We start from the raw sequence: 12,475 nt of genomic DNA, 5'->3' as shown, positions 1-12,475 counted from the left end.
CAAGGGAAGCAGTCAATCTTGAGAAATCTCCATGAGCAATGGTACTCAGCCTCTGTGACCTATTTAAAACAGTTCCCTATATGGGGTACATTTTGTGGCCTTAATGCTACAGGCTATTATAAACACAATTCTACATTGGCAAATATCACAGCTGTGCTTCAGACTGCCTGCAAGCAATGCCATAAAACATCAACTGATCACAGAAGCCTTTCGGCCCATCGTGCCTGCGCTGGGCTCTCTGCTATATCTATCTAATTAGTCCCACTCCCCTGCTCTTTCCCCATAGTGTTGTAACTTGTTTTCCCTGCAAGTATTTAATAGTATCTTAGTATGGTACAGTTAAGTACCTCTTCAAATTTTGAACAAATTGAATCAGCTCATGTTCGACAGTTTCTCGAGCTTATTAGACATCTCAATTCAAGCAAATTACTATTGTGCTTATTGGGCTTCAACTGTACATGTTGTTTAACAACAAAATGACAGATTCTACAACTCCCACTATATACAGAAAACCATCATTACTTCTGGACGGCTTCGATATACAGGATTTAAATATGAAATTACCAAAAAAAACATCCGGGGCTGCATAACCTTTCTGGACAGCTTCATCAGAGTTCCTTCCTTCAAAAAGACCTAGTCAAAGAGACATGCAATAGGATAATGTTATTGGCTGCTCTAAGTAAAGCAGGCATGACAGATTTCTTTGGAAACAAAGTACTTAATCATTATATAATTGCAAATCATGGTGTACAGTATCAGCCAGAACAAGTGTAGGGCCAACTTGTTCCCTCAAGGCGAGATGCAAGAAGTGGAATATGAAAAATAAAGCTTTATGAGACCACCAATAAGATAAGAAAACAAGCCATAGCAGATCACTATTTTAATAGAAAATGTAAAAATTTAAAAGAAAATGTAAATATTTAGAGCTTTTTGATTTGCAAATAAGCTCAAATTTTTTGTATATTGTTTTCTTGGTCATTGTTCAAAGCATTTGTTATAACCAACGTTTCATACCAAAAGAAAGTGAACACAAATATAAACAAGTCCCAGGTTGTACTATAAGACAGTAGTTACATTTTGTTCAATTCAGCTGGATCAGGTAAAAGCAGATTCTTCAGATAGATACTGTAGCTTCCCAGCAGAATTATCCATGCATGGATAAAATTATTACAAATTATGTTTCAGCTATTAAATTCTCTAAACCACAAATTAAAAGTTTAGGAGTTGTTTAAATTAATTAAACTTTGCAGGCTCAGTTCTTCAATCAGACCACAAGATGGAGTGTTTTGGAAGGCAGAAATTCCACCCCAATGGCTTACATAAGAATTAGGTGCAGGAGTAGGCCATTCGGCCCCTCGAGCCTGCTCCACCATTCAATGAGACCATGGCTGATCTTCGACCTCAACTCCACTTTCCTGTACTATCCCCATAATCTATCGATCTCAGTCTTGAATATACGCAACGACTGAACCTTCACAGCCCTCTGGGGTAGAAAACGCCAAAGATTCACCACCCTCTGAGTGAAGAAATTTCTCATCTCAGTCCTAAATGGCCGACCCCTTATTCTGAGACTGTTACCCCTGGTTCTAGACTCCCCAGCCAGGGAAAACATCCTCCCTGCATCTACCTGGTCTAGCCCTGTAAGAATGTTGTATGTTTCGATGGGATCACCTCTCATTCTTCTAAACTCGAGGGAATATAGGCCAAGTCTATTCAATCTCTCCCCATAGGACCTTCTAAGTCACAAACATATGAAGAATAGGGTAACTGAAACAATCAGGCCCTTCAATGCTGACTCTATTGGTTAGATGATGCAACCTCATGCATCTCCTTCCCCAACTGATGGCAATGGAGGGAGGTGAAAATAATCTGTGGGTAATTTCAGGGTAAACTTTGGGAAGTTCCACTGGGAGTCCACAATCAAGCAAATGTTTACCATGATGCCCCCCCCCCCCCCCCCATAAACAACCTTCCTCCCAAATATCCGCCACCATAAAGTTCTTGTCAAGTCCCTTCTTAAAAAACTGTCATGCCCAGACCTGCCATGTCCATCTGTTCCAGAGGGCAACAATTCACTTGCGAACAAGGCCCTTACCATCCATGAGCTTATCGTGGATGATTTCATCGACATCATGGCCCTGACGGAAATTTGGTTGAGGGACGATGACACATTACCCTTAAATGAAGCTTCCCCACCTGGCAATATCTTCCACCACTTGTCCCGCTCAGACCGCCGTGCTGGCGGTGTGGTTCTCATCAGCAAGTCACACCTTTGTCCGTCCCCGACTCCTCTGGCACTTTCACCTTCGCACCCTATTCCACCCCTCTCACCTCTCCTTTAAAGTTCTCGTTCTCGACCGCCCATGCAAGTACCATAAAAATTTTATCGATATTTCTTCACTGCTTTCCTCCCTCAGCCTCCGCACCGAATGACTTCTCATCCTCAGTGATTTCAACCTCCATCTCAATTCATCACGCTCTCTCTCCTTTGAGTTCACTAGCCTCCTATCCTCCCTTAATCTCTCACTCAATGTAAACTCACCAATCCATATTCACGGCCACCTCCTCGACCTTGCCATCTCCCATCGTGTCAATCGCAGATAAGGTAATCTCTGACCACTTCCTCGTATCGCTCTCCACCCACATCCCCCTCCGCACCCCCCCTCCCCAAGCCTACCTTCTTTTGTGTCTTTCTCCAGTTTCTCTCCCCTCATGACCTTTGAGCTCATCCTGTCCATGAGACCCACTTCCTGTGCCCTTGACCTTATTCCCACCAAACTGCTGACCACCCAACTTCCTTTTCTGGCTCCTATGTTAGCTGACAACCGTTCTCTCCCCTCAGGTACTGTCCCCCTTCTCCCTCAAATCTGCCATCATCTCCCCCTCTGCAAAAAATCAACACCTCAGTCCTACAAACTACTGCCCCATCTCCAACCTCCCTGAATGTGTTGTCGCCTCCCAAATCCATGCCCATCTTTCCCGCAACTCCATGCTTGAATCCCTCCAATCCAGTTTCCGCACCTGCCACAGTACTTAAACAGTTATCGAAGTCACAAATGGCATCCTTTGAGACTGTGACGCAAGCAAACTATCCCTCCTCGTCCTTCTTGACTTGTCTGCAGCCGTTGACACAATTGACCACTCCATCCTTCTCAATGTCTCTCCACCGTCATCCAGTTGGGTGGGACTGCACTCGCTGGTTCCATTCCACTCTGCCCAATCGTATTATTATTTTCTAAGTACCCTGTTACCACATCCTTAATTAGATTCTAGCATTTTCCCTACCACTGATTTCAGGCTAACTGGTCTGTAGTTCCCCGTTTTTTTCTCTCACTCCTTTCTTAAATAGCGGAGTTACATTAGCTACCTTAGCTACCTTCCAATCTGTAGGAACCGTTCTAGAATCTATAGAATTTTTGAAGATGACAACCAATGTATCCACTATCTCTATAGCTACCTCTTTCAAAACCCTAGGATGTAAGCCATCAGGTCCAGGGGATTTATTGGCTTTCAGTCCCATTAATTTCTCCAGTACTTTTTTTTTCAGTTCCTCATTCTCACTAGACGTCATTACTATTTCCAGGAGGTTTTTCGTGTCTTCTTCCGTGAAAACAGACACAAAGTATTTGCTTAATTTCTCTGCCATTTCCTTATTCTCCATTATAATTTCTCCTGTCTCAGCCTGTAGGGGATCCACATTTACTTTTGCTAATCTTTTCCTTTTTACAAACCTATAGAAGCTTTTACAGTCTGTTTTTATGTCTCTCGCTAGTTTACACTCATATTCTAGTTTCCCTTTCTTTATCAATTTCTTGGTCCTCCTTTGCTGAATTCTAAAATCATCCCAATCCTTAGGCTTACTGCTCTTTTTGGCAACATAATAAGCCTCTTTGTTTGATCTAATACTATCTTTAACTTCTCTTGTTAGGCTTAAATGACATCTCTTACCAGCCAATCACGGTGTGCAGTGATAGCAATGTGTGGATGCAAATAGTATGCAATAGGAGATATAAAATGTTTACAGAGCACTTATTTCATATTACAATAGACCTACCATCCTTTATCATAGTATCTTTGGGAGATATACAACAATGCAGTGTAAAGGGAGCATTTTGTAAGCCCTGTCCAGTGGTGCATTGTTCAACATAAGGGAACAAGGAATATGGTCAGTATTGGGTGTTTATATCAGGCTACCCCTTTTATAATCTGTAGCTATGTAAACCTTCAGAGTTCAGAGCAATACTACTTTATATTTCAACACAGGCATAGCTTTTAGTAGATCGATATTTCTCCAGAATGAAAAAAACCTTATTACATTAGCATTATAATGGTGCAGCTATTGCATTTATCAGTTTTAAAATGTGTGAGTCAGCAGCACAATGAAAATTGCCAGATTGTTAAGTACAGTCAGGGTCTAGATTTATAAGAGAAACAATTTGCTAACACCATTCCGTATTGACAAAATATCCTCGAATGGGAATTTAGCTATTAGTATTTCAGTGAAATATACATCTCGTCTGCACTCAGTATCCTACTGAACACATCAATTCTCTTTAAATATGTAAACAGAAGTTTCATCTGCCAGTCAACAATAATCACCCTTCCAGGCTGCACAATCTCTTGTTGGCCATTTAGGCTATACTGAATCTGCATCAGCTTCTGGAAGTTATCCTAGAGGAAGGAAAAACAACAACTTTAAGATTACAGCCAGTTTCGGACCAAACCAAGAAAACACAGCAATGAATCAATACAGTAGCTGGTTAAACTTGTTTACTTACCCCTTGTTTCATTATGTCATTGGCATGGTTCGCTACTTCTACAACAATGGCAAGAGCAGCTGACATTATAAAGATAAATAGTATTACTATATTAATATATGAAAACAAAAATGTCAGCAACATTTTATAGATAGTTATTTAAGAATTTAGTACCTTGAGTGTCTTTGTAATCAGCACAATCTTTTGACAGGTTCTTTACATAATCTGCAATAAAGAGAAAAGATTTTTTTTTTTTTAAAAGCCGAAGTCAAGAGTACAACCTTAAACTATCTGTAGTTAAAAATGTAAATTTGTTCCCTAATGGCTGAGCGAGTTTATCCAGTGAGTGGCTCAAGCACACAGATCTGGAAGACGGCAGCTTCAATCTCTGATCTGTGCTGAGGAAGCTGGCTGTTTGACCAATGGGTCTTCTGGAAGTGCTTTCAGATGGATGTCGGATGAAAACGGGTTCAAGCTCAGCTGTGGTCGACAAGCCTGTCTATACTCACTATCTATACTCACTTCTCAGAGCAACCAGGGATGAAGAATAAATACCGACCTTGACAGTGACATCTATATCCAGAGAACAAATTTTAAAATTCTGCAGTGTTAGTGCTCTCATCTTCATGGTAGGCATACAGTTCGGTTTCAATGTTTAATAAGTTGCATACAAATGGTATATTAAGAGTCCAATGGTTATTCTCACTGATTGAACTACAGTTTTTGTAGGCCATAAAATACTTGATTATTCCAAGTATCAAAAATTTTCCTATTTGTGCCTCTGTACACAATGTTTGTGATTTACCAAATGCAGACATCCCAGCGATCTCCGCCAAGCCATCAATTGGAGGCAAGACACTTCTCCACTGGAAAATGGGTGGTGTGGGTGGAAAATTCACAGTGCCAGCTACCACAGATTACTCTCATGCATTGCCTTGTTCCTAGGTATAGAGCACTAAGAAATCTGGAAACAGCTATTTGTTTTTATGAAAGGGATTTTATGGATTTATGAAAGAGAATTCATGCTTGACAAATCTTCTGGAATATTTTGAGGATGCAACTAGTAGAGTGGTGTAGAATTTACCAATATCTCGCAAAGATTCCTGGTACCTTTCCCCTAGAGGAGAAGAATCCCTTTCTGGGCTTTTAAAATGAGTTTAAAGGGGCAGATGAAACCTGCGGGGGATAAAGGGGGATGCATTCATGGAGCCCCCCGCCCCCCCCAGTGTTTGGACTCAGGAAAGGGAATTCAAAATGGACCTAAATTACAGAAGCTTGAGATCCCCTAAAGGAGCATATCAATTTTAAGATTCTACAACATTTTGGCTGCAAAAAAGAGTTACCAAATACAGGAGGTGGAGCCTACGTCAGAAGCAAATTCGTGTATTAAGGATCCCAGGCTGTCTGGGGGAATTATTCACCCCCTAAGAGATAATCGAATTACCCAATCAAGTACAATGGAAATCATGGTCAGAAAAACTGGACAAACCTAAAACAATGCAAAACCAGTGATAACACATTCTCACACCCTAATCGAGTTACTGCTGACAAAGGAGACATTTGAAAATCAATGGACAGAACAGCTTAAACAGAGCCCAAGAGATCTGATGGGAGATAACAGAGCCTTTTTTTTGGGATATATCTATCTCCCAGTTTTACAAGGAAAGACTAGCAGAACTCAAAACTAACAGACTCGAACGGAACACAGACACAGACGCGAACGGAACACAGACGCGAACGGAACACAGACGCGAACGGAACACAGACGCGAACGGAACACAGACGCGAAAGGAACACAGACGCGAAAGGAACTAAGACGCGAAAGGAACACAGACTCGAAAGGAACACAGACTCGAAAGGAACACAGACTCGAAACAAGCAGCTGGAGCTGGGGAGTGAAGAAATGGAGTAGTGAAGGAAACTACAAGAAATCATCAAGGACCGACCGGGCACGAGGCCCACGAAATGGAAGGTTGTCAGCAACCAAATTGACAACCCGGGTTACCACAACCAACGAAACGACCAACCGAAACCAACTCAGCAAAAACTGAAGAATCGACCTTTATTTCCACTCTACAATCTACTTCTGAACGACCAACGGGTGAGAAATTACCAAAAGGGACTAACTAAAACTATTCCTAACCAAAGAAAGTGGGTACTTACCCCAAACATCCAAAACGCAAATTACCGCATCAACGGACGCACCCCAACCGAAGACTACGCAGTCCGAAGTCCTCTCCTCTGTCCGGGGTACGGCTCGCCTAGAAGGCCAAGTGCAGCGAACCCCGAAACCGTGATTCACCCGCAACTGTCTAAAGGGATTGGTGAGCATAGCCCCTGATCCCTCAGAGCTATAACTTAGTTAGTTAGGGGAATTAGGAGGGGGGGAGGCTGGGATAACTTGTGTATCCGCATTCTCCTCTTTACCCCAATTTAGAGTTTAAGCTGTATTCTTTTCCCCACAGGCTGTAATTTGACATTTTATTCAATGTATTGTACCCTTCAGTGTGTATTGGTCTGTGTGTGTTATTAAAGGTGTGCCTTTTACTTCTTTTTAAACACAATAAAGCCATACCTGCTTCCTACCTTGAAACCGATTGTCTGTCCAAGTCTGTCACAATCCCTTCATAATCCCAGTGTCTAGACCAAGGGTGTGGGAGCGATTCGGAACCGCTCATAAGGTCAGAAGGGAAAGCTGACCCCCTGAAAACCATCCCTTACAGTGGACAAGGGAGAACCAGTGGATGTGCTGTATTTGGACTTTCAAAAGGCTTTTGACAAGGTCCCACACAAGAGATTGGTGTGCAAAATCAAAGCACATGGTATTGGGGGTAATGTACTGACGTGGATAGAGAACTGGTTGGCAGACAGGAAGCAGAGAGTCAGGATAAACGGGTCCTTGAATGGCAGGCAGCGACTAGTGGAGTACCGCAGGACTCAGTGCTAGGACCCCAGCTCTTTATAATATACATTAATGATTTAGATGAAGGAATTGAGTGTAATATCTCCAAGTTTGCAGATGACACTAAGCTGGGTGGCAGTGTGAGCTGTGAGGAGGATGCTAAAAGGCTGCAGAGTGACTTGTACAGGCTAGGTGAATGGGCAAATGCATGGCAGATGCAGTATAATGTAGATAAATGTGAGGTTATCCACTTTGGGGGCAAAAACACAGGCAGAATATTATCTGAATGGTGGCAGGTTAGGAAGAGGGGAGATGCAACGAGACCTGGGTGTCATGGTTCATCAGTCATTGAAAGTTGGCATGCAGGTTCAGCAGGTGATGAAGAAGGCAAATGGTATGTTGGCCTTCATAGCTAGGGGATTTGAGTATAGGAGCAAGGAGGTCTTACTGCAGTTGAACAGGGCCTTGGTGAGGCCTCACCTGTAATATTGTGTTCAGTTTTGGTCTCCTAATCTGAGGAAGGACATTCTTGCTTTTGAGGGAGTGCAGCAAAGGTTCACCAGACTGATTCCCGGGATGGCAGGACTGACATGAGGAGAGACTGGATCAACTTAACCTTTATACACTGGAGTTTAGAAGGATGAGAGGGGATCTCATAGAAACTTACGAGATTCTGACGGGACTGGACAGGTTAGATGCGGGAAGAATGTTCCCGATGATGGGGAAGTCCAGAACCAGGGGACACAGTCTTAGGATAAGGGGTAGGCCATTTAGGACTGAGATGAGGAGAAACTTCTTTACTCAGAGTTGTTAACCTGTGGAATTCCCTACCGCAGAGAATTGTTGATGCCAGATCATTGGATATATTCAAGAGGGAGTTAGATATGGCCCTTGCGGCTAAAGGGATCAAGGGTATGGAGAGAAAGCAGGAAAGGGGTACTGAGGGAATGATCAGCCATGATCTTATTGAATGGTAGTGCAGACTTGAAGGGCCGAATGGCCTACTCCTGCACCTATTTTCTATGTTTGGCCAAGGACTGTGAACGGCATGTGTTGGACTTAGGAGGAGAAAAGATGAATATCAAAGATATTGGGAAGACCGAAGCCATTGTCTTCAGTCCCCACCACAAACTCTGTTCCCTAGCCACCAACTCCATCTCTCTCCCTAGCAACTGTCTGAGGCTGAACCAGACTGTTCGCAACCTTAGTATCGTACATAACCCAGAGATGAGCTTCCGACCATATAGCCGATCCTTCAGCAATACCACTACTTGCACCTCCGTAACATTGCCCAACTCCGCCCCTGCTGCAGTTCATCTGCTGCTGAAACACTCATTCGTGCCTTGTTACCTCTAGACTTCACTATCCCAATGTACTTCCGGCCAGCCTCCCATCTTCCAACCTCCATAAACTTAAACTCATCCAAAACTCTGCTGCCCATATCCTAACTTGTACTAAGTCCCGTTCACTCATCACTCCCGTGCTTGTTGACATACTTTGGCTCCCGGTTGAACAACGCCTCGATTTTAAAATTCTCATCCTTATTTTCAAATCCCTCAATGGCCTCACCCCTCCCTATCTCTGTAACCTCCCCCAGCCCCATAACTCTCAGATATTTGTGCTTCTCCAATTCTGGCTTCCCAATTTTAATTGCTCCATCATTGGCGGCCGTGCCTTCAGCTGCCTAGGCCTTGAGCTCTAGAATTCCCTCCCTAAACCTCTCTGCCTCTTTACCCCTTAACACACTCCTTAAAACCTACCTCTTGGACCAAGCTTTTTGTCATCTGCCCTAGTATCTCATGTGGCTCGGTGTTAAATTTTAGTTGCTAACATTCCAGTGAAGCTCCTTGAGACGTTTCACTGCATTAAAGGCGCTATATAAATGCAAGTTGTTGTTATTTCAATTTTTAAATAGCTATTTGTTGAAAGTTGGAATGGTGTTTATAAGTTTAATACAAAATAAATCCTACTCAAACTATTTTGCATTTTTCCCCCATTTAATTTCTCCTAACCTCCAGGCACTGACTCTTCCTGCACTTGGGTTGCATGGGCCCTGGCAGCCTTCCCTTACCTCACAATAGTTAGGGATATAATAAAATATGGTGCAATATGCTTTTAAGGAAGTTAAACATTTGGAGATAATCACAAGATGGCAGTGTCACTACAGGAATAGTTGGCTTCAAGTAATTTAATATCTAATCCAAGCGTAGAATTCCAACATACCAAACTTTCCTTATATAGCAATCCTGATCGATGTAGAGTATTGCTCCAAGCATAAATTATTAAGTTTTCATTGTTCGACATGCTGATTCCGATCAGTCCAGTACCCAATTACAATCACATGTTCATTATCTCCAGTATAAGAACATTTTATTCTGCCGTGGCAGAAGCAATAGAAGGATTGAACCATGAATGTCACAATGTGAACTTGTGTGTAGCAGGACAAAGTTCAGGAGAGGAACATTTCATTAGATTACACTAATTAGGTGTAACTAGCATAAGAAAATTAGCTTAATTCCAGGATAGACTTTTCAAAGTCCTAAATACACTGCTATCTTTACAAAACTTGGGGTGTAATTACACGACAGCTTCAATCTTGCTGAAAGCACCATCAGCTTTGCACCAATGCCAAGATTGTTGTGCAAATCTGGAAACTGGGCCCAACTGCACTCAGAGAGCAGGAGAACTGTGGGGGAGGAGTAGTCACTGTTTCAGTTTGACATGGTAAGGAATTTACTCCAGCACAGTGTCAAACTGGATTTAAAAAGTGCCTGAGGATCCTGGACCTCAAACATGTTTTAGACCTGCCTGGAGTTAATTTCAACCTTTAGATAATGCAGGAACTACCATCTGCATTTTACCTGCTGGACAGGAGCTATGCGCGTATGTGTAACCATGCATAGTGATCTATCCTGGGCAGGAAAATTAGAATTCCAGCCAGGCAGTACAAAACAGGGCAGTGTTTGAGATTGAGAGCTGCAGTATAAATGAACCATGGGAAGCGATAACCCAACTCCAGAGAATCATTTCAGCAAACCATTGACACAGAAAGTTACTGATGTGGAAACTAGGCACTCCCCTTCCCTCCCTCCAGGTGAGAGAATATTAGAGCAGAAAGTCTAATTGCATCAATCATACTATCCCTAGCTGAAAGCAATGCAAACTAATTTTACATGGAATGAAGATCCCCCAGTTCTTCATAATCAAAAAGTAAATAAAATAAAAATAATGGGCCCAAGTTTCGGGCCGCGCCTAGAACGGCGCATCCCCGACCTGGATGCCCCTTTTTCGCGCCACAAAGTGCGCCTAAAAAAAACTTACAGATTCACCGGCTCCCTGCTGGTCCTCTGGAGTCGGGCGCGGTGCAACATGAGCAGTTGGGGGCGGAGCTAGGTCCCTGCGCTGAAAACAGTGCCAGGACCTCTGCACCTGCGCTAAACAGTGGGTGCGCATGTGCAGTAGCTCCAGGTGCCCAAGACTGTGTGGGAGGGGCCCGAAGCACGCAGCCCCTAGCCCTGGCCGAATGTCCTCACTGGGGCTGCGCGCATAAGGCTGCCTCCCATGCCCAGCTCCTGCTTCCTCCCGACCCGACTCGACTCACGCTCCCCCACCCCCGGACCGGACCCGAGCCAGACACCAACCCGACTCCTCCCCCGCCCCCGGACCGGACCCGCGCTCCCCCCCAACCACCCGACCTCCCTCTTCACCCCCCCCCCCCCCGACCCGAACCGACCGCCCCCCCCCCCACCCCGACCCGCGCTCCTGACCGCCCCCCCCCACTCGGACCGGACCCAACCCCTGACCTGCCCTCCCTCCCCCCCGCCCCCGACACAAACTGAACCGGCCTCCCTCCCCCCCCACCACCCGAACCAACCCGACCTCCCTCTGCCCCCCCCGACCCGACCTCCTGACCACGGACCCCAGACCCGACCCAACGCCACCTACCTGTAAATCTGGTGCTGGGGACGAGCCCTACCCGAAGTCTTGGGCCCGGCCGGGCCCGGCCTGTCCAGCCTCCCTCCCCTTTCCTCCCTTTCCCCTCCCCCCCCCAACCCCCCAATCTCCTTTCTCCCCGCCCCCTTTTCCCCTTCTTCTCTTTCCCCCCCCCCCTTTCCCTTCTCCTCTCCCCCACCTTTCCCTTTTCCTCTCCCCCACCTTTCCCTTCTCCTCTCCCCCACCTTTCCCTTCTCCTCCTCCCCGGTGGGGGGAGGAGGAAACACAGACACTGACAGACAGAGAGAGACACACACAGACAGATAGACAGAGAGATAGAGACACTGACAGAGACACACTGGGGGGGGGGGGGGGGGGGGGCACATCCCAGCACGCTGTTGGAGGGCTCCCGGTGCTGCAGTCGGTAAGTAGGAAATGTTTTATTTATTGATTAAAAAAAAAATTATTTATTATTAATTTTTTTTGATTGATTTATTGGTTGATTTATTGATGTTTTTATCATTTATTATTGATGATGGCTCTTTATTTGTAAAAGTGAAGTGTTTAATGTTTGTAAACTTCCCTTTAAACCCCCGCCCCCCCCCCCACCCCCCCCATTCCCTACGCCTGATTTATAACCTACGCCTGATTTTCTAAAGTGTAGACAAGGTTTTTTCGAGCGTACAAAAATCTTCACTTACTCCATTCTAAGTTAGTTTGGAGTAAGTTTTCACTACCGAAACTTTGAAAACAGGCACAAGTGGCCGGACACGCCCCCTTTTGAAAAAAAAAAATTCTGTTCCAAAGTGAAACTGTTCTAACTGACTAGAACTGGAGCAAACTAAATGCCGAGAATTTGAATTTCTAAGATACTCCGTTTGAC

The 12,475-nt window shown here is 44.5% G+C and overlaps 1 protein-coding gene across 5 annotated transcripts in view; it reads right to left on the bottom strand.

Annotated features, from left to right (window-relative positions):
- The window catches only part of fgd6 (FYVE, RhoGEF and PH domain containing 6), a 156,362-nt gene that overhangs the window by 71,678 nt on the left and 72,209 nt on the right, over positions 1-12,475 (bottom strand). For all 5 annotated transcript variants that reach the window (XM_070897670.1, XM_070897669.1, XM_070897671.1 and 2 more), the window contains exons 9-12: positions 4,932-4,982; positions 4,779-4,837; positions 4,600-4,671; positions 565-633 (exon numbers count right to left, since the gene is read on the bottom strand). In XM_070897670.1, the coding sequence (XP_070753771.1) occupies positions 565-633; positions 4,600-4,671; positions 4,779-4,837; positions 4,932-4,982 (251 nt within the window). The remainder of the gene's footprint in view (positions 1-564; positions 634-4,599; positions 4,672-4,778; positions 4,838-4,931; positions 4,983-12,475) is intronic.

This window comes from Pristiophorus japonicus, chromosome 13 (assembly GCF_044704955.1).
Source record: "Pristiophorus japonicus isolate sPriJap1 chromosome 13, sPriJap1.hap1, whole genome shotgun sequence".
In the NCBI taxonomy this organism is placed as follows: Eukaryota; Metazoa; Chordata; class Chondrichthyes; family Pristiophoridae; genus Pristiophorus; species Pristiophorus japonicus.
The sequence above is the reverse complement of the archived record's forward strand: the minus strand, read 5'-3'. Positions and strand labels throughout refer to the sequence as shown.